At 38.9% G+C, this 23,677-nt stretch overlaps 1 protein-coding gene across 1 annotated transcript in view; it reads right to left on the bottom strand.

The window, feature by feature from the left end:
• Positions 1-4,070: 4,070 nt before the first annotated feature.
• ssbp4 (single stranded DNA binding protein 4) overlaps positions 4,071-23,677 on the bottom strand; it is a 63,351-nt gene continuing 43,744 nt past the window's right edge. Inside the window, exons 5-16 of the mRNA XM_016283029.1 lie at positions 13,237-13,326; positions 8,580-8,663; positions 6,333-6,392; positions 6,172-6,238; positions 5,989-6,056; positions 5,021-5,088; positions 4,890-4,935; positions 4,778-4,813; positions 4,628-4,682; positions 4,374-4,444; positions 4,206-4,284; positions 4,071-4,111 (exon numbers count right to left, since the gene is read on the bottom strand). Coding sequence (XP_016138515.1) covers positions 4,071-4,111; positions 4,206-4,284; positions 4,374-4,444; positions 4,628-4,682; positions 4,778-4,813; positions 4,890-4,935; positions 5,021-5,088; positions 5,989-6,056; positions 6,172-6,238; positions 6,333-6,392; positions 8,580-8,663; positions 13,237-13,326 — 765 coding nt within the window. The remainder of the gene's footprint in view (positions 4,112-4,205; positions 4,285-4,373; positions 4,445-4,627; positions 4,683-4,777; positions 4,814-4,889; positions 4,936-5,020; positions 5,089-5,988; positions 6,057-6,171; positions 6,239-6,332; positions 6,393-8,579; positions 8,664-13,236; positions 13,327-23,677) is intronic.

Raw genomic sequence — 23,677 nt, forward strand, 5'->3', positions numbered from 1 at the left:
AATCTGTGCAACTTCCGGGTAAAGGTCAATGGTCAACCCCGACAAGTACAAAATAAAAGTCATAAAGTCAAGGTCGTTGCGATGACTGCAGGGGACGTTTAAGCTAGTTTTCAAAACATAAATGCGTATTATACACTGTCATTTTTAATGTATCTGTTTTATATTAATATATATATATTTACAAATGTAGGGTTCACTCAAATTATTTCATTTAAATAACAAAGCTGGAACACGTAAAAATATCAAATTACATTTATTATTGATGCAATCATTTCTTTTTGATAAGCAAATTTTCTGTTTGTTTGTCGTTTTTCTGTCTAAAGAAACTTTACAATATAAAGAAACATACAAAGGACATATTTAGCTACACAAGACACCTAAGGCCCTAGGACAAAGATCTGAGCTACCCTACTATGAAATACAAAGCAAACCCAATGGGACAGACTGCTTCATATTGAATACTGTCATGTCGCAAGAAAGGACAATGAAAATTACAGGAGAAATTTCTGTCACTCACTCCCATGACCCTTCTTGCTTCAAAATACACATTTTCCTCTCAAACGTTTCTAATGTTACAATATTATACATCACAACAGAAGTGCAGAGATGGCCAACAACCGGACACTGAAGCAGGTCAGTGAGCAACTAAACAATTCCAGCCTTCAGGACCTTTAATTCGATGTAAAATGGCTGAAATTTTAAATATGCTAACAAATTTGATGGTAAATTGCTCGGAGTTTGTGTTTTCACATTCATATAGACTCAGTTAACTTTCTGTTCTGTTCAAAAATCACAATATTCTCTTGAGCAAAAACAAGCCATTTTCTTTACACCAACTATGTGTTTGAGGAAATATTTCTGAAGAAATAAATGCATAAACCTATTGCGGATTTGATTTACAATAGGGGATACCATCAATCTGCCGTTTTTTGTTTTGTTTTGTTTTTTACAGCAAAAGCATCTCTTTAAAATACAAAAACACAAACCGATTAAAACTTATTTTCAGCTGTACTCATTGGTTGTGACTGACATATTAAAACATGTCAATGATATCAAAATGCATTTTACAGTATTTACAGTAAACCAAAGGTCAGGGGTGAGGGTCAAGAAAGGTTAAGGGCCGTGTACCAGACAAACTGAAGACAAGCATGAAAATCCCTTCAAAACTTATCAGGAGGCTAAGCCTGGTTCTCGCAGATGGCCAAAATACATTATGAACTTACTATAATCACTGGCTAAAAGCATTTTAAACTGGACTGGCAGCTATTTAAAATAACTTTTTCAGAGGTCGACCTGAACATCAAGAAATGTGTGATTTTGAATGTCCCACGATGATCGGTGTTCTGTAATGAAGCGCCGATTAAATAACTGCAGGCATGAAATGGCTGGTTTAATGAGGTTACAAATTTGTCAACAGGATTTTTTTGTCAATTATTCTATTATATACAAAGGAGAATCTCACTAAACCTGTAAGTCATATTTCACCCCAAATTCAGAACACACAAAAAAAGAAAAAATTATTGTTATTGTTGTTCATATATATATATATATATATATATACACATACATACATACAGACACACACACACATTTATTTTTAGCAATTATTTCATTTTGAATGTCCCACGATGATCGGTGTTCTGTAATGAAGCGCCGATTAAATAACTGCAGGCATGAAATGGCTGGTTTAATGAGGTTACAAATTTGTCAACAGGATTTTTTTGTCAATTATTCTATTATATACAAAGGAGAATCTCACTAAACCTGTAAGTCATATTTCACCCCAAATTCAGAACACACAAAAAAAGAAAAAATTATTGTTATTGTTGTTCATATATATATATATATATATATATACACATACATACATACAGACACACACACACATTTATTTTTAGCAATTATTTCAATACAAATTATCTGACTAGTGCTGTCAAATTGATTAAATGTACGCATGTATATTTAAATATATATATATAATATAAATTACAAATATTTATATATATATATATATATATACACACACACACACACACACGTACATATTTCTTAAATATATACATGTGTGTATATTTATATATACATATAAGCATACACAGTACACACATATTTCACACATCATGTAAACAAACTTTTATTTTGGATGCGATTAATCGCGATTAATCGATTTGACAGCACTAGTCAGAATATTTAAAAAATGCCTTAAAAGAGCTAATTAAATGAATTTAAACTTAATTTAGAGGTAAAATGTGACTCAGACATTTATTCATGTGATTTTCCTTCTTTTTCGGAGATTAATATCCTCATATTGCACCACAAATGTTGACAGCAAACACTGCGAGTGCAACCTCATTTGAAGAAAGACATGGAACCACACATGAGCTTCACAGACAAGTAGTGTATTGAAAATACCAATAAGGTCCATGACCAAAAAAAAAAAAAAAAAGATATATTTACAGACATGGGACTATAGAGCACAAGGAAACTCGTGCTTGTAAGAGCAGCCTGCCTCCAACTACTGTTACAAACACGTGGGTATAATATTTCTAAAAAAGACTTCTGAAACAACGTGGCAAACACGTAGTGGCAAACTTACAATGAACACGGATGATATCGTAACTATCGGCGACAAATCATCTAGAACGGATGGTAAAATGTATTGTTATTGACCGTTCGTGACCAAGGCAAGAATGGATGGCAGTGAATATGCAACGTCACCCTTTTAGACTTCGAAATGAACTCCAATCTTTAAATACAGTGCCGACGGGTGCATTAAACCAGTGATTGTAGCCACTTTGCTGACAGAGACACAAAAACTGAGGTTGTACATCTCGGTGGTGATGACATCAGAACACAGGAAGAGGTATATGCAGACATCTGACGAAACAAACTCAAACGAAGAGACAAACAAATACCTAAAATCATGTAAACAGAAATGTCATTGTGCATTTGAATGTGTGCTTATTCTGTCATTGATGTTGTTGAGATACAAATGTGCCCTTTACAGGAAAATCCATAAAATTATGAGTACATCATCATCATCATAGCAATTATGAAAATTATAACAATAATATTATCAATAATATACAAATATATTGTAATGAGACCATTCCTGCCCCTAGCGTCACCAGTTTAGCTTTTTCCATTTTAAAATGTACACAGCAATCAAAACAACCACAGGTTTCAGTGTTTCATTGCTGACAAAAGACGAGAAAAAAAAACAAGAAAACTAGAAAATGGGGCTGAAATAAAGCCATCAGCCTCAATGCTGATGAGCAGCTAGTTATGAAGTGTCTTCCTGGCACAGTCCCACACACACACGCACATGTACAAACACACACACACACGGTGGTTCATTCGGGGCCCCTTAGCGTCCCGATCCAGTGACGAAGCCCGGCAGGCAGGTTGAGTCCGTCAGAAGGCCCGATGCCAGCTTTCTTTCGGCTTTGTACTGGGCGTCCTTCGCTCCGTGGCCACGTCGAGCGGCTGAAGGGCGCCACCGCGCCAGCCCAGAGGTGTTTGAGGGAGTTGAAGATCGAGCGAAAAAAAAACAGCAACATGCCGAACACAGCAGAGATGAGGAGAACAGAAAGTGGGATGGGGACGGGTTAAAAAAATAAAATAAAAACAAAATTAAAAAAAAGAAGAATCACACACTCATAGTCATGTTGGGTGAATACTGCAACGAGAAGAGAGGAAGGGGAACGTGGAGGGATAAAATGAGATTGCAAAACACATAATATCATCTGTTTATGTTATATCATGAGCCGATATTTAGACTAACTATTGCATAAAGTGAATGTAGGTACATTTGTAATGTACATGTCGTTACAGGAGAGCGGGGGAGAATAGCGGTATGATGCAGACTTACTATATATATATGTATGTATGTATGTATGTATGTATGTATGTATGTATGTGTGTGTGTGTGTGTGTGTGTGTGTGTGAAAAAATGCCTAAGATTAAAAAAGATCCTAAAATTTAAATTACAAATACAAGTTAATTCAAAATCTATATAAAAAAAACTATAATAGATAAATGACACTAAAATAAAACAGATTCACAGGCTTTCAAGTTCTCACCTTTGGCAACCCATCCATATCACCCGAGCCTGTGATCAAAAGCAGATAAATTTGAGAACCATTCGAAACATCAAAACATTTGTTATTTTCTGCGTATTAGCTATTTGTATGACGAAGTCTCACCTAAAGACCCGTTCATATGGTGCGGCTCCATCGATCCCATTCCACCCATCGGACCATCAGGCCCCGGCCCCATTGGGAACTGTAGAAACACATACTATTAACATCCATCCAGAAAACCATCAATAATGCTAACAAAGGACTAAACCATTTTCCATACTGCCAACGTACACTCGGTCTGTTGCCACCAGGGCCGATTGGATTCATCATTGTGTAAATATTTTCACTGGAATTCGTTGAGTCTGCGAGAAAACAGATGACACTTCTCCACAATCTGATGTTTTCAAATAACATTTCCCAAAACAAGAGCTTTATGTTTTAAGCTAATTTCCAGTCACTGAGGTAATTTCTCAACTATTGTTATGAGCTTTCAATAAAAGAAGGCTGATATGAAATTCAGATAGCTTAGATTCAAGCATACTGACCTCCCGGGCTTGGCATGATGGGAGTTCCTGGAGGGCCGCCACCTCCTGGAGGCCCCTACGAGATGAGCACGGAAAATGATTACTCACAAAGAACACAAAGAAAAGACAAACAGAGAGAGGGTGAGACAAAATCTTGTGCGTGCAACTCACCACATAGTTTCCTGGTGATGAAGACGAGTATGCTATCTGTGGGAAGAAGAGATATTATGAAGCTGTTTCTCTCAGTCATTGCGATATTGAAATGATTGGAAGTGGCACTCACTGAGTTTGCGTTAGGGTTAGGCCAAGGCCCTCGACCTCCTGGACCCCTAAAAACACAAGAAGAAATGATAGTGTGTTAATATAAGCGTGGCATAGACAGCATGAGTTTGTTATACCACGGTGGAGACTCACATGTTCATGCCAGGCATTCCAGGACCGCCGAGAGAGTTCAGAGGGGGCCTCATTCCACCGCCGTAGTTCTACAAATGCAGAGATGGCAAAAGTTAACATACATATGAAAGACATTATGGCACTGTAACAAGAAGGTACATATGACTTGCTTTTATTTAATCTGGTAAATGTTAATTCAGTACCTCATCTATAATAAATTGTTTTATAATACTATTATAATATATTATAGTTATAATGTATGTTATATAATAGTTATAGTTATAATAACTATAGGCAGGGTTGCCACATTTATATATATATATATATATATATATATACACACACACTATATATAGATAGATATTGATCTATATACTATTTAACATTTGAAGTGGATCAAAACCTTTCATCAAAATTGTCCTAAAACCAAAATGTGTTCTTGTCTAACTTTTTTTGATCCACTTCAAATGTTGACTTCTGTAGATATATAGATAGATATAGATATATAAAATAAAGAAAATATATTTAACTATAGCAATCTCTACACTTTTCTTGCTTGCTTGCTTGCTTGTTAATTAATTAATTAATGTAGGTATATTGTAGGAATATGTAAGAATATCTAATTTCCAAATACATATTGTATATTAATGCACAATAAATAATAAACTAAATAAATATTTTCTATCTTTCTATTTCTATCTATTTTTTCATTAGATTTATTTTTAATTAGATGACATAATAATAATAATAATAACTTAATTATACTTTAAATACACTTATAATAAATAAATAAATAAATTTTCTATACATATTTATTTTCCATGGATATATATGTATGTATATATGGATTGAATGTATTTATTCATTGATTTAAACTCATTTTATTTCTATTTACATTTCTCTGATATTTCCAGGTTTTCTTTGATTATGTCCTATACAGTGTTCCCAATCTAAGCACAACTGTTTGATTGACAGCAATGTCAGCCAACCTGTGGGCCCATGCCTCCCATTCCTCTGGGTGGGTTCATTCTCATCGGCCCACCCATGTTTGGATGTCCTGATGGGGGAGATGAAGCACAATCATTTTACAAATGCCTGAGCGATTGGAGTTCTTCCATAGCAAATTTCCCTAAACACAGCTGGTTGTAAAACTCTATGGCGCAGTGCGGTACCTTGCGGTCTGGTGGGGTCCAAACTGTTTGGCAGGAGTGGCTGTGACCCTGGGATTCCAACGGGAGGCTGAAACCAAGAAAAAGTGCATGAAACAAGAGCCAAAGCAGAGAAAACGGAAATAGAAAACTGCAGGAATGAAGGGTTGTGGGTGGGTCAGTACCTGATTTGGCATGCGGAGTGATGGGCGAGGTCCACCTGGGTACCGTGGAGACATGAAAGGCTATGGGGAGATAGCATAGGAGCTGTCAATCAAAAGACGCCATTGCTAACTTCTCATTAGCAGAACAGTACTACTTTAACATCATATGCTCTATACCTCTGATGATTATATTTAACTGTCCAAAAAGTGATTCACAGTATAAACATAAAATTGTATGGATTTATAACTGAAACTAAAAGAAATGTTTAGTATTTGAGAGGCGCAATACAATAGTAATCAGCAGGGGGCGCAATCACATTACAAAAAAGGCGTCTGCTTGAGCTTAAAGAGGAAAAACTCAAAACATCGGTTCTCTTTACACTGACATGGTCAGCCTGCTGCTATCAGATTGCTTAAAAGAGAAAATATATGGTATTTTAAACAAGACTTTACAGTGAGAACTAAAATAGAAAGAGGGAGGACAGCAGAGCAATAAGCGACAAACAAAAAGATGCCGACATCATCGTAACCATCTGGAAAGCGACAAGCTACAGCAACAAGTAATTTGTCTATCCACACTGAAAGCACAAACACTGCCCAACGCCACATAACCACGGCAAAATAAGAACATATTTGCGGTTTCATGTATAGTTACGAGGCACTGGATTTTTAACCAGCGATTGCTCTGTGGTTGAGGTCATCCAGTGCAACACCACCAGAATAAAAACAAATCAAGCGACAACATTATCTATCGCTCAAAGCTTTATTACATCACAGAGTAGCAAGTCATTTTTTTAGGGTTTGATCCAACAACCTTTAGGATTGACCTCATTTCCAGCTCGGCCTACCTACGTTTGCTCCAAGTTTCAGCAAGTTTGTGTATTTGGAAGGATGTGTTGGTGTTTGTGTATTTGTGTTAGAGTGCCTGTGTTTATGCTTGCATGTGTAAACGCAAGAGCATGTTTGTGTGTTCGTGCGTGTTGCATTATTAATAGGATATTGATGGACTATGAAGGACTGAGTGCAGGGTGTAGGGATGGACCAGGTCTGCAGAGTTCCAGCTAGATGAACTTCCACTCCTTATGGGCTGGGCCGCAGCCTGCATTATTTATTTGGCAACATCGTCACTGTCAGCGAGGAATATGTGTGTTCGTGTTTGTGTGTGCTGTCAGAGAGAACACAGAATGAAGTAATGTACTGCTTTGAGCTCTATCTAAAGGGTCAGGATAGTTGTCCGACAATTTACTTAGTGAAACTGACTAGATTAGATTTTTCTTATATTTTTATAAAGTATTCAAATGATATACGTATTTGTCATATACTTTAATTAGATTTAATATTTTAATAATCCCTATAGCTCAAATTGCAGAGTCGAGCAATGCCAAAATCATGGGTTTCATTCCCTGGGAATTTATAAACGGATAAACTGTAAACCTCGAATGCAATGAAAGTCGCTTTGAATATTTTATTCTTGTATTAAAACAGTCTAATCTAATCTAATGATAATTATATCAATAATAATTATTACAAATTATGGTAGCAACTCTAAGGTTATAGGTTCGATTCTCATTAACTGATAAAGTCACTTATAATATATTATTCTTGTAATAAAATAGTCTAATCTAATGATAATTATATCAATAACACATCAATACTAATTATATAATTATTCTACTTACCATAGCAACTCTTAGGTCATAGGTTCGATTCCCATTAACTGATAAACTGTATACCTTGAATGCAATGTAAGTCGCTTATACTATTTTATTCTTGTATTAAAATAGCCTAATCTAATCATAATTATATCAATAATATATCAATAATTATTCTACTTACCATAGCAACTCTTAGGTCATAGGTTTGATTCCCATTAATTGATCAACTGTATACCTTGAATGCAATATAGTTTGCATTGGATACAAGCATCCGCCAAATGTGTAAAATGTAAATAAAGGGTTCCAGTTAAGTCAGGTTAGTTGACTAGTCATATAGGAAACTCACCGACTAGTTTATTTTTTTCTGAAGTCTGAAGCTTTGCACACTACTAGATCTAACTAGTGAAGAAATTAGACAAAACCAAGCTCAAGACGCAGACTTTTTCCAGAAATAACAGTTTTCGTTCATTCAATTTTGGGAATGAATGAACGAAATAAAAGAAGAATGAAGGTGTGAAGACAGAAAGGGTGAATGGAAAGCTGCTCCCAATGTGCGTCTATTCCACAGGTTATGTGTGAGGAAGTACAAGAAAATAGGGGACAAGGGTCTTACCTGGCCATGTGGCCCCATCATGGGGTTGTTGGGGTTGTGTGGAGGGGGCTGTGAGTGTGGTGATGGTTGTGATCCGGGTGGGCCCTGAGAAAGGGAAAAAAAGAGAAAAATTAAGAGACATTACATTTGAAAACCTATAGACATGCCATTAAATTGGTCTTTGCTGAAGTTGGTTGACCAACAAAGTCTCACTGGTAAAGATAGGTTAAGAAAAAGCTGATGATTTTAATGGTCTCTAATAACAATCCAGGTTGGTAATAAATCTACCCTTTATTCCCCAGCAAAGGACATCTCCTACAAGGCTGGGCAGCTGCTGAACCCCATAACGGAGCTCAACCACAAGGCCTCCTCCTTGCCTCTCAATGGAGTCCATTATGGGTAAGTGGGATAGGCATATGGCCTATACCAAGATGCCTGTTCCTGCACCACATCCCTGTAGAGAGTGACTGAGGAACAACTTGGGTGGGATTGTGTGCGTGTGTCTTAGGTGGGGAGGAGGGGGGGTGTTTATTAAATGAAGCAATTAATAAAATCATTTTCTACCCAGCTAAGGAGATATCGGCTTGGCACCGAACTACAAGCCCATCAAGAGTAGCCCCTCCCGCCGAGAAAGGGAACAGCACATAATATTCCTAGCGGGATAGTGGCATAGAGGACAGCAGCAACCAGAAGTCCAACTGTTTCAGGGAAGCAATGCTGCTTCCTGACCAAAAGGGGGCAGTGTGTAGCTACTTGCCGTGTGACTGCCGGGACACAAAGTACCAAGCAAAACAAAGCATGGAACAGCAACAATGCATATTTCATTGTTGTCTCTGTGTACATTACGAAAAAAAATTACGACCACTTCTTTGGCAAATGGCACGGGATTGTGCAATTCATGTTTTTGAGGGTGTGCTGCTTCAGAAGGATGGTTTTCACTCATCTAGGAAGTAATTATTCTGATAAGTGCAGCTGTCACAGAATACGTCACAAACAGAGACGTAACATACAGGATCTAAACATAATCAAGAACCTCTGGTTGTCAAAAACGTCAAGAAATCTCGCAAACGTATGCGAACCAGAGAGGTACTTTGACTTTAAAAGTCACCCCAAATGATGCTATCAATTAATTATTTCGATTTCTGTGCAAAAAGCACAACTGACAGGAAATCAGTCACAAACCGTGACGATGGCATATCAAATGGGATCTAAATTTTGACAAAGACACCTCTAGCTGTCAAAAATGTCAATCTCGTAAACCTGTCTGCACGAGAGAGGTACTTTGACCTCAGAAGTAACTGAAAATTAACTCAATCAAAACCATCCGTAAGGCTGCAACTTAGGAAGAAAGAAAACACGAAAGTAAACTGAGATTTGCTTGAGTGTTGGAACATTTCTATGTCAACAGGACTACAACGCTGTACGGTGCTGGACTATTTCAATGTCCCAAGACTCCTGCACCTCACAGCAAGTCTGAGCAAGATCCTCCAGTCCTTTTAACCTTGATGGAACTCTCTCTCTCTCTCTAGAGTCTGTCAGTCTTTCACTTTTCTCAGTGTTCTGTTGGTTTTCAAGAGGTTTTTGTGGGAGAAGGGCTGATGAAATTCTCCCACCTTCTTCCCTCAAAAACAAACCCATCCATTTCAGATGTTTCCAGCTAAACTTGAAACTTTCTCTTTTTTTCACTCCTTGACTTCGCTCCCTCCCTGCCTCCCCCTTGCTAGTCTGTCGTCCCAAGAGGAGCTGGTGCAGTGGAGTTTCGACGTGAAGATTATTGAAGAAGCCGACCCATGCAATGGGGGGAATATAAAAAATAAATAAATAAATCATACAAAATTTCCAAGATCCGGGCCAGACGCCAGCACGCAAGCTTTGTGTTTCTCTCCTTAAACTCTCTTCCTTCGCTCTCTGTCTCTCTGCAGGAGATGGCCGGGAGTCTGGGTCTGCAATGTACAGATTAGGAGCGTCTAGAGAGAAGGTGTACAGGAGGGTTTAACCGCTTCACCTTCGTCCCTGTCGCACAGGACCACGCAGATCACACGGCAACTACTGCGATCGCATGTGTTAATTATCGCCGCTGCATCTGGAGCTGTACAGGAGACACAAACAGAGGCTCATGCGCGCATGTTTTGGCTATATAGCTCCACTACCAAAATGCTTTTTCAAATCAACTGCAACAGCGAGCTGCTTACTGGAGTACCATTATTTCTTACAGATTTGTTTTTGCCCCCATTTTTGTTGGACACGACTGGACAACATGCCGTTCTGCAAGTTAGTCAAATGTTGTAACTTTTTGACTGAATCAAAAATAAATGGTTCATAACAATCAGACTACAGTGGTTTGGTGCAAAAACTTTGGTGCACAAATTTTTCTGAGACAGACGTGCACTCATGACCAATAAAGAAATCATTAGAGACATAAAAGATGAACAACAAACCAAAAGACAAGCAAAGGAGGCGACGAAGCACAAATGTCCACCTTTCGAAACAACAAAGTTAGGATTCTGATTGCGGAATCAGCATGGATCACAACCTGTTCCAACCACAATTCTATTAAAAACAGCTACAAGAAGAGCAGCTCCAATTATTAGCACAACTGTGTCCAGCAGTCATGGCCGATGCGAGTGGGAGGGAGCAGTAGTTAGCTCTTGAGAGGTGTGAAAGAGTGATATACTGGCCACTAGGATATATGCCAACATATAATTGGTGTCACCAGACCACAGCCACTGGTCGCATGGAATCGGGAAGCGTACAAGGAACGTGTGCCTGGAGGAGCCTGTCTTTTTGCAATTGTTGCCACATTGCCATCTCTCTCTTCCTTCATCTTTCATTCTTTCATTTTCTGTCTTCACTCTCTCCATGCCTCTCATCTGCCATGCCCTGGGCTGCTACCAAGGGGGAATTACTGCAGTGGAGCACAAAGTCCTCCCCTCTTCCTCCCTTTCTTAGTTTTCTCTCTCTTTCTCTCTCGCTCTTATGCACACAGGCACTATTTATAGAATGCAATGTCACTCACGCAACAGTCAGATCGCTCCCTGCTCTGAACACAGCTCATACAACATTAACACTCTCCTCCTCAACTCAAAGACCATGTCAGGGTTCTATCTGCCAATCCACGTGACGCTCTACCTGATGCTCATCTCAGCATCTGCTGCTTTATGGGATGCTCTATCAGCTGTTCTACCTGACAATCTCCAACATTCTGAAAGCATTATTCTCTCTGCAACCCTATCTGATGTTGTACTTAATGATAGGATGCTCTATCTGATCACTCCATCTACTCTATTGGATGCTCTAGCCTACCTAATGTTCAATTTGTTTCACTGGATCTTCTGGTCTCATTGACTCCATTGGACCCTCTATCTGCTGGTCTAGCAGGTGCTTTATCAGATGTTCCATCCAATCTATCTGATGTTCAACAAGATGTTAAATACACTGTATCAGATTTTCTATCTCACAAATCTTGTTACATATAGACAATAGGATGCTCTGTTTGCCACTATCTACTCTTTTGGATGCTCTGTGTCTAACCTGCTATTCATCTCTGTCAAGATATCTCATTGACTCCATTGGATCTTCTATCTGCTGCTCTGTCAGGTGCGCTGATCTACTCAGAATTAGAGTTAGATGTTTAATCTAATGGAAGATGTTCTATGTTCCATCTAATCTACCTGATGTCTGACAAGATTTTAAATATACTGTATCAGTTTTTCTATCTAATGAATCTTATGTTATACATACACTCTATGGGATGCTCTATCGGCCACTCTACGTGATCTTTTATCTACTCTATACTTTCTGAAGTTTTACTAAATGTTCACTGCATCGCCTCATGCATCTCACATCTTATCTTTTATTGATGCTATTGGATCCTCTATCTGCTGCTCTATCTATTCTACTGGAAGCTTTATCTGATGTTCGACAAGATGTTCGACAGTAAATCCACTGTATCAGATTTTTTTTTTTTTTTTTTTTTTTTTTTTTTAATCTAATGAATCTTAAGTAAATATAGAATATAGAGATGTAATTTGCATATGACTTGCACTAAAAACAGAAATTAATTGGTATAATAGCTTGATTAATTGCCCTACACAAGTTGGGTTATGATAAAAAATTATGTTTGGCTAAAATAATTTGTCTTTCTAAGGTAGTGTGTGTTTCTTTAGGAAGGTGACTAGCTTTTGTCTGACTATAAATAGCTCAATAAAGATCACTATGGCAGAGGAACTCCCACAGGAGCCTTGACTTTAGGAACTATACCCCTAAGCATTCCCCCAAATCCCAGCCCTGAATTTAAAATACACAGATATGTTGTTAGATATGTGTTGCCAAAGAGCTACAACCAAGCAAGCATGTTTTTACCCATTTTGGCCTTAGGGATTAAACTGTCGAGGCATTCACACTGATCTCAGATCAGGGGCCACAACTCCCTGTTTGTGTCAGTGTGAGTTGCTACTGTACTGAACTACTAATTTAGACACACGCAAAATGGAAATGAATGGAAATACGTAGAGGGAGAGATAGTGGGAAAGAAACATCTGGACGGGGATTAGAAGAACTAAAGGGGGTTAGCGAAAGCAGGGGTGGGGTGAGGGACAGAGAAATGGTAAAAGCTTAATGCACAGGGTCAAAGGAGGAGGTTGAATGGGAAGATGGTGGAGGAGAGAGCAGCCCTTACTTGAAAGAAGCCGGGAGGCATGGGTCCACCTGTCATGCCGTCGTTGGGCGGCATGTTGCCCATCACAGGACTGGGAGCTGCTGCCGCACTCTGAAACAGAGAAACACACAAAGTCTGGTCAGAAAATAGCATAAATTCCAAACCAAATTCCATCTTTTAACCATTCAAAAGTTTGTATGTATTATAGAGTACATTAAATAACTTTTCCAATAACAATTTCCAATAACAATTCCATAATACAACAACATACAAGTAGAATCTCAAGTCCATATGTGAGCAGAAGGGGTAGACAGGGATTACACACGACCCAGCCCCCCTCCTCCACACTGTAATTAGATACCTCGCTCTCGTCTGTGTGGAGGAGGGTAAATCGCCTCAGTACCGCTGACCCTAAATAGCCCAGACACTCACCGCTGACCCTGAGAGGGCAAAGGGAACCGTTCCATGCACCAACATACACAGGTATAGGTACTAGTGGTGCAACGGATCACAAAATTTACGGTTCGGATCATATTACGGATTGTTTTTCGGATCAGCAAAAAAATAAAAAAAATAAATTAGTGAAAGCTTACTTTAAGTACTTCAATACCACAGCAAAAACTACTAGCTTAACTAATAAAGTTAGTAATAAAACAATTACACAAATTACAAGCATAGATGAATACAACAAAACACAGTTACAAATAAAGTCAGTAACAGTAGCAATCAGGTGCAGAGATGTAACGAGTGTAAAATAACACAATAGTGCTCACTGCACAAGTTAAATACAGATTCATCTTTGTTAGAGCTGTGGTGTTTGATTAGCAGACAGAAACAGGTATTTACAGCTGTTTACATTCACTTAAAGGCACAATATGTAATTTTCGCCGCTAGAGGGCGCGTATTCAAAATAAACAAATAGACAAAGGCATAGTTTGATGACGCCGTGACTGAGTGTGGAATCATGGGAGTTGTCGTCTTCATCCTCACAGCCGATGCAATCCAACGGGACTCTGGCAGAAATCATGTTCATGGATGATCTAATGATTTATTAACGTAGTCGAATGAAGCAGGGTGAGGCTGAAAGCCGTCGAAGCGAAACGAGGCCGCTGAACGAGCGCGACACACGGCTCGAAAGCAGCAGAGCTTTTATTATGCCACAGTCGACCGCTTCCGCTCCTTCCGGTCGTGCGTATGCGGGGGGGAAAAGCAGCGCTGTTTTATCATACTAGATACATTTGAAAGTTCTGTTATAATGCTACTCTGTGCGGTCGTCACCGGTCTATTAAAACGTCTTTGGTGTTTCCATGTTTTCTACAAAACAAAACCAGAAATTGAGGGGTTATGACGTCATTGGCAGGCGACACAATGACACTATGGACACGCTCCGTGTCACTATTAAAATTGCTTATATCTCTGGATTTAAACATTCTTCGAAACATTTGGGATAATGTAAGTACACAAGTCAGCAAAATATATAACACTGTTCTAGTGGTTTTTGGATATTTTAATAAAAAAATCTTACAAATTGTGCCTTTAAGACATAACTGACTGCGTTTACTAGAATACTTGCCAAAACGGATATTTTAATATAACTTTGTGTGTATGTGAAAGAGGAATCAATTCGCTGTTCACGCGGTGTCTCTCTCTCCGCGTGTGCACGGCAGCGGCTGAGCGCACAGAAAACAGCACGCGAGTTAAAATTGCTTGAATGTGTAAACTGGCAAGACAAAACATGTGCAAGTGATAAACTTTCACTCTATGATGGTTAAACTTAAGTTAATTCGCGAATCACATGCGTGCCGAACCGTGCAGCCTGATCCGTACGGATCACTGATAGAGGTCTGCTACCCGACCCGAGCTCGACGGGTCCCGAAATACTTTCGGGTTCGGTTCAGATTAATGCAGGCTACGCTGCTTTCATAGACGCACGCACACACATTATTGCACACGTCAACACAACACGGGAAACTTTTATTAGTAAAATAGCTTCTACAGGCTACTGACTCGCAATGTTATATTTCTCTGCAATCTGCAATCGCTGTTTTTGAAGGAACTAAGCCTCATTGCTTGTAGAGAGAGGCGCGCAGACGCAGGTTCACACGCGCAACTTTCATCTCTCTCTCTCTCGCTAATTCAATAAATAATTAATTCAAATAAATGCAATCTTACCGCACTGCATCTCTGTGTCTGATTTAAAGCAGACCGAATGCTAACGAGCCTTAACTGACGAGAATGACCATAATTTTTCTGCCAAAAACTCGGCAGAATTTGTGTGACCGCTGCACCTGATGTTCATAAACTCTCATAACTGGTAAGTGTTTTTTATTTTGCCTTGTGATCTGGCCGAGCCTTAATGATTCTGTTTCTTTACATGTATATGTTTACTGACCGTTGCATGCATTCGTGAAATACAGCATTTTTTTTATTGGCTATTTGTTGTGGGGGGAGGGGGGAGATTTTGGGTTCGGTCTCTGGTACGGGCCGGGTTCGGGCTTCACTTTAAAGCCTGTGCAGACCTCTAATCACGGATCATCTACGATCCGTTGCACCCCTAATAGGTACACAATCTCTGTCTTTAGCTCTCACATGTATGTAGCTGCAAATCGAACTCTAAAGCCACATACAATCTGCTAAAGTCCAAATACTAAAATTCCTTTAGGGCTTCATCTCACCATCACCTAAGTTTGAGAAACCAAGAAATAGTTCCATTTTAAATGTTTTCCATTACTTCCGTTTCCGTTAATGGATTTTTCAAAGAGATTTCAAATGTGTCAAAATGAACTTTTTCAGAGAATAAAGGCCCATTCACACCAAGAACGATAAAGACAACTATAAAGATAAACATAATTGATGTCCACACCAATGGACAATTCTTGTGTTTATTATAACAGTTTTGTCATCTGCTGCTTTAGGTAAATGTTCAAGCGCTTTAAAGTTGGATGGATTCTGATTGGCTGTCAATGTTTTCAGTGTTCATCATGTCGTTATTGTTAAGGCTTATTTATACTTCTGCATCGAACCTGCGCCGTTTAGCCTGACATGCACTCTCCAAAAATGTCACAGCGCGTCAATTATACGTGGACCGCAATCGCTGTGATTGGTCTGCTAGTACCCCTCCCTCCGTATGTATTTGAGGTTTGTGTTTTTTTGCACTGTAATATATTTTAATGTTACACCTTTCTTATTTAAAATAAATCAAAGCAAAGAACAAGTGTCTAATAATTTATTATAAAACGTATAATTATACATCACTTTGTTGTCCGCGACAAACAATGTTGTTCTTCCTTATGGTACAAGTCCTTGTGGAGATTAAAAGAATGCAATCTTCTCCTGTTCTGTTGTCGTCTCTTTTTTGTAGTTTTAAATAAATTATCTGTTCTTTGATATTTATTTGCCGCCGTCACGGCTGATGCTTCTCCGACAAGCAGCTGCTTCTTCGGCTTTTGCCGTGGTACTGCAGGTTACACAAGCAACATGGCTGTGGACACTTCAGACTAGCGGCTTACATGTGTACTGCACATCGACGCAGAAGTATAAATGAAAACCGACGCACAGGATACGGCGTAGAGGCTACAGCATATGTCCGACGCAGAAGTATAAATCAGCCTTTATAGTTGTGGTGTGGACTTCCATATTCTCATAGAACTAGAACGATTATTAAAACATTATAGTTATCATTATAGTATCATCCTTAGGGCTGGGTATTGTTTGTTTATTTCCCGATACCAGTGCCAAATCGATACTTTTAAAATGGTGCCGGTGCCTAAACGGTGCCTGAACCGATACTTGAAAAAGTAAAATAACCCCAAATAGGATGGATTGGCCATCCATTTTCGTTCATACTGGATGCCAGAGGGCGCCCTTGCGCAGAAACTCCACATGTGCATCACAGAAAGAATAGAACTCAGGAAATCCCTAATATGGACAGGCAATGCTTTCGCTGTAACGGAGTAAACAGAAGATATAAACGTTTTGAATGATAAAACAAACACAATAAACACTCGACTGTGACAATGTATAGTTTATCTGTGTTAGTCAAGCCATCTCTGGTATTTTCATAATAATTAAATATATTTATAATACATTGCTAATCGACATAGCCTTTTTTCCATATGCTTTTTACAGTAAAGAACATTTTCTGCCTCATTCTGTGACAAGAAGCCACATCAGATCACAAAAGGAAGTAGTTGTGGAGTAAAAACGTTAGTGTTCTCTTTTGTTGGACAACAGGTTTAGAAACGCTTCTCATTGCAAGTCATTACAAGGGAAGATTAGCTTTAGGCATTTTCATTTAAGCGTTCATTAAGCATTTTCATGTTTAGCTTAGCTAGCTAACGGTAGACTACCTGCTGCAGTCAGAGCAAGAGTAACCGTTGCTGCATTCACGCGCTCCTCTGATTCTCTCATTTCTCGAGTTGTGCTTTTAAATCAGAATATGAAAACAACATGGACACTTGCATTACTACAAAGATTTGTTGGATTTGTATTATTAGAGCTTTCCGACTTGCGTTCGTAAATTTTCTCCTTAATGATTCTGTTTCTTTACATGTATATGTTTACTGACCGTTGCATGCATTCGTGAAATACAGCATTTTTTTTATTGGCTATTTGTTGTGGGGGGAGGGGGGAGATTTTGGGTTCGGTCTCTGGTACGGGCCGGGTTCGGGCTTCACTTTAAAGCCTGTGCAGACCTCTAATCACGGATCATCTACGATCCGTTGCACCCCTAATAGGTACACAATCTCTGTCTTTAGCTCTCACATGTATGTAGCTGCAAATCGAACTCTAAAGCCACATACAATCTGCTAAAGTCCAAATACTAAAATTCCTTTAGGGCTTCATCTCACCATCACCTAAGTTTGAGAAACCAAGAAATAGTTCCATTTTAAATGTTTTCCATTACTTCCGTTTCCGTTAATGGATTTTTCAAAGAGATTTCAAATGTGTCAAAATGAACTTTTTCAGAGAATAAAGGCCCATTCACACCAAGAACGATAAAGACAACTATAAAGATAAACATAATTGATGTCCACACCAATGGACAATTCTTGTGTTTATTATAACAGTTTTGTCATCTGCTGCTTTAGGTAAATGTTCAAGCGCTTTAAAGTTGGATGGATTCTGATTGGCTGTCAATGTTTTCAGTGTTCATCATGTCGTTATTGTTAAGGCTTATTTATACTTCTGCATCGAACCTGCGCCGTTTAGCCTGACATGCACTCTCCAAAAATGTCACAGCGCGTCAATTATACGTGGACCGCAATCGCTGTGATTGGTCTGCTAGTACCCCTCCCTCCGTATGTATTTGAGGTTTGTGTTTTTTTGCACTGTAATATATTTTAATGTTACACCTTTCTTATTTAAAATAAATCAAAGCAAAGAACAAGTGTCTAATAATTTATTATAAAACGTATAATTATACATCACTTTGTTGTCCGCGACAAACAATGTTGTTCTTCCTTATGGTACAAGTCCTTGTGGAGATTAAAAGAATGCAATCTTCTCCTGTTCTGTTGTCGTCTCTTTTTTGTAGTTTTAAATAAATTATCTGTTCTTTGATATTTATTTGCCGCCGTCACGGCTGATGCTTCTCCGACAAGCAGCTGCTTCTTCGGCTTTTGCCGTGGTACTGCAGGTTACACAAGCAACATGGCTGTGGACACTTCAGACTAGCGGCTTACATGTGTACTGCACATCGACGCAGAAGTATAAATGAAAACCGACGCACAGGATACGGCGTAGAGGCTACAGCATATGTCCGACGCAGAAGTATAAATCAGCCTTTATAGTTGTGGTGTGGACTTCCATATTCTCATAGAACTAGAACGATTATTAAAACATTATAGTTATCATTATAGTATCATCCTTAGGGCTGGGTATTGTTTGTTTATTTCCCGATACCAGTGTCAAATCGATACTTTTAAAATGGTGCCGGTGCCTAAACGGTGCCTGAACCGATACTTGAAAAAATAAAATAACCCCAAATAGGATGGATTGGCCATCCATTTTCGTTCATACTGGATGCCAGAGGGCGCCCTTGCGCAGAAACTCCACATGTGCATCACAGAAAGAATAGAACTCAGGAAATCCCTAATATGGACAGGCAATGCTTTCGCTGTAACGGAGTAAACAGAAGATATAAACGTTTTGAATGATAAAACAAACACAATAAACACTCGACTGTGACAATGTATAGTTTATCTGTGTTAGTCAAGCCATCTCTGGTATTTTCATAATAATTAAATATATTTATAATCCATTGCTAATCAACATTTTTCCATATGCTTTTTACAGTAAAGAACATTTTCTGCCTCATTCTGTGACAAGAAGCCACATCAGATCACAAAAGGAAGTAGTTGTGGAGTAAAAACGTTAGTGTTCTCTTTTGTTGGACAACAGGTTTAGAAACGCTTCTCATTGCAAGTCATTACAAGGGAAGATTAGCTTTAGGCATTTTCATTTAAGCGTTCATTAAGCATTTTCATGTTTAGCTTAGCTAGCTAACGGTAGACTACCTGCTGCAGTCAGAGCAAGAGTAACCGTTGCTGCATTCACGCGCTCCTCTGATGCTCTCATTTCTCGAGTTGTGCTTTTAAATCAGAATATGAAAACAACATGGACACTTGCATTACTACAAAGATTTGTTGGATTTGTATTATTAGAGCTTTCCGACTTGCGTTCGTAAATTTTCTCAGTCGGGAAATTATTTTTCACATGCGGTGTCGGTGATCCTTACGTCCGTTTCGTAGAACCAGAGAACAAATATTTCAATCGATCGCTCAAGCATTTAAGTGGCATCGAAATGAGGCACTAAAATCTGCGTTCGGATTCGGTTCTAGTACATACCGGTTACATAGGTTTCGGTACCCAACCCTAATCATCCTAGATGTGAATGACTTAAATTTTCTCTGGTTCTTGCACAAAAGTATCATATAGCTTCAGTAAATTTGGAATATAGAGCTTAATTTGTATGGACTACTTTTATGAAGCTTCTTAGAGCTTTGTTCACAATATGCTTTTACTATCAAATCGATACTTTTAAAATGGTGCCGGTGCCTAAACGGTGCCTGAACCGATACTTGAAAAAATAAAATAACCCCAAATAGGATGGATTGGCCATCCATTTTCGTTCATACTGGATGCCAGAGGGCGCCCTTGCGCAGAAACTCCACATGTGCATCACAGAAAGAATAGAACTCAGGAAATCCCTAATATGGACAGGCAATGCTTTCGCTGTAACGGAGTAAACAGAAGATATAAACGTTTTGAATGATAAAACAAACACAATAAACACTCGACTGTGACAATGTATAGTTTATCTGTGTTAGTCAAGCCATCTCTGGTATTTTCATAATAATTAAATATATTTATAATACATTGCTAATCGACATAGCCTTTTTTCCATATGCTTTTTACAGTAAAGAACATTTTCTGCCTCATTCTGTGACAAGAAGCCACATCAGATCACAAAAGGAAGTAGTTGTGGAGTAAAAACGTTAGTGTTCTCTTTTGTTGGACAACAGGTTTAGAAACGCTTCTCATTGCAAGTCATTACAAGGGAAGATTAGCTTTAGGCATTTTCATTTAAGCGTTCATTAAGCATTTTCATGTTTAGCTTAGCTAGCTAACGGTAGACTACCTGCTGCAGTCAGAGCAAGAGTAACCGTTGCTGCATTCACGCGCTCCTCTGATGCTCTCATTTCTCGAGTTGTGCTTTTAAAATCAGAATATGAAAACAACATGGACACTTGCATTACTACAAAGATTTGTTGGATTTGTATTATTAGAGCTTTCCGACTTGCGTTCGTGAATTTTCTCAGTCGGGAAATTATTTTTCACATGCGGTGTCGGTGATCCTTACGTCCGTTTCGTAGAACCAGAGAACAAATATTTCAATCGATCGCTCAAGCATTTAAGTGGCATCGAAATGAGGCACTAAAATCTGCGTTCGGATTCGGTTCTAGTACATACCGGTTACATAGGTTTCGGTACCCAACCCTAATCATCCTAGATGTGAATGACTTAAATTTTCTCTGGTTCTTGCACAAAAGTATCATATAGCTTCAGTAAATTTGGAATATAGAGCTTAATTTGTATGGACTACTTTTATGAAGCTTCTTAGAGCTTTGTTCACAATATGCTTTTACTATATAACAACATGAACAACTAAAAATTTCTGCATTACTTTTCCATGGAATAAAGTCACATAGGTTCGGAACTAAACGAAGGTGAAGTAAGTGACAGAATTCTCTTTTTTTTTTTAGATAAACTATCCATTTAAGACACTGTCGCAAACATGACAAATCACAAGCGCCAGCAAAAACCACCACAGAAACTCCACAGATTTGCATATAATCTATATACAAAGGACGCACTTTCTCATAAACTAGGGAAGAAAAAGGGTCCGGAGGCTGGCGCTGGGCAGATAACAGGTGAGGTACGGCCAAGCGCCGTGTTTGCATGTAGTGGAGGGATTGGCGAGTGTGTTTGGTTAAGGAGAAGGAGGGGCTGAGTGACAGATCGGGCCGGTGAGATTTTGTTTACACAGTGGCTGGTGTAGGTTTAACCAGCACAATGGCTAAAACAGCATATATGAACAAGTGAAAATGCAGAACGTGGGCGGATGAATACTTTAATTAAAACAAAGATATGAGCTAAAAGGAAATCACTGGCCAGAATGACCAGCGGCCCATCAGCGGGAACAGGAGTCGTTGGTAGCTCACACACACATTCGCACGCAGCGCGACTCCGCTGCACTCAGGTAGAGCAGCAGAAGGCCCGATCGGCTTGTTGCCATGACAACTCAGACCTTGGCTCTCCTGCTCTCTGGTGCCCATTAAAACCCCCAGGCCGTCAATCACTTGCCCGGCCAGGGAGTGAAAGAGAGGGAGCGCGAGAGAAACTGAGAGAGGAGAATGAAGATAGAGTTTAAAGGAGCCTGTGGCTTTTGATAGGCCTGGCTGTTTGCTACTGCTATCTCTCTCCCTCTTGACCACATAAACAGACACATTCCAGTTCCTGTTAACCCTTCTCACACCATGCTTTGCATGTTTGTCCTGCACTCCCTTAAAGCAAAAACATTATACATGTACGGATCTTTCCAAAGGTTTTGTGCACTAAGGCACATTCATGTTTAACATAGATTAAGTAGGAATTTCGCACGAAGGGGGAAAGATTTTCCCAAACAGATTTCACAACAGGTTAAAGATGGTCAAACAGAATTTTTTTTTGCCCACAATTTTGCCAAAATTTCGCTTGTGGCCACACGACATTTAAATAGTAAAAGAAGTCAGCCTATAATTTTAATTAAATATACATTTTCAAGTAAATTTTAACAAAACTGTGACTTTTGTCCTCAGATTACAGTTTTAAAAACACAATAAATACATATACACACACACACACACACACACACACAGATTTTTAAAGCATCCAACACTGCCAACAGCATGTGCATCATTATTTTGGGTACATTATTGATTGTATAATAGCAGAAAGAAAGCATATCATAGATTCAGCAATAAGATGTACCTAATTAATTATTAATAATCCATGAGTAATATTGGCAGCCTGTACGTTCACCTAACATCCACACACACATAACACTGTCCAAACCCTCCGAAGTAATTAGCCACTGCTATTTTAATTATCAGTATCAATCGTGGGGCTCGGCTGGCCAGCAGACGGCGGGGGAAAGGCTTAATCTGGGCATCGATCTGGAGCAGGGATCCAGGATGAGGAATGGATCTTACCTTATCTGTGCTCAGACGAGCAGAGTAACCCAGATCACCAGCCGACAAACACAAGCACATGTACTCTGGGGTAACAAGTCACTGGCAACTCAGCACATGCTAAACAAGTGACACAGTGGAATGGAATTATAGATCTGTAAGCATAAAATTTATCTCAACTTAATATATAAACAATATTCACTAGCTATTAGATTGGCAACAACTATAACAAAATACCAGTTATGAATTAGAAGTACAAAACAAGGATTTGTAAAGAAAAATGTCAGAGGATTACGATATAAACCAAGAGGAGACTAGTTTTCCTTTGCTGTAAACACAACTTGGTTCTCACGAGACTAGCATATTCTCACCGGAGTTTATGCTACACCTGTGTCCTACGTCATCCACTGGAACGCCACTCTCTCTCTCGTGAACGCGCATATGACAACCACCCAGAGCAGCGTGGAGCTCTTTTTATTATGGATAGATGCACCTTTTTGGACTTCAAAATCTTGACACCCATTCACTGCCATTATAAATCTTGGAAAAGCCAGGACATTTTTAATATAACTCCGATTGTATTCGTCTGAAACAAGTCATACCCTAGGATGGCTTTTTAAATCATGAGGCAATTTTCATTTTTGGGTGAACTATCCCTTTAATCTCAGTATATCAGTACATTGATTTGACTGAATAGTACGGATTTGATTTGACTGAAATTTCATTAC

Source organism: Sinocyclocheilus grahami, unplaced genomic scaffold (genome assembly GCF_001515645.1).
Source record: "Sinocyclocheilus grahami isolate Dianchi unplaced genomic scaffold, SAMN03320097.WGS_v1.1 scaffold169.1, whole genome shotgun sequence".
Taxonomy (NCBI): Eukaryota; Metazoa; Chordata; class Actinopteri; order Cypriniformes; family Cyprinidae; genus Sinocyclocheilus; species Sinocyclocheilus grahami.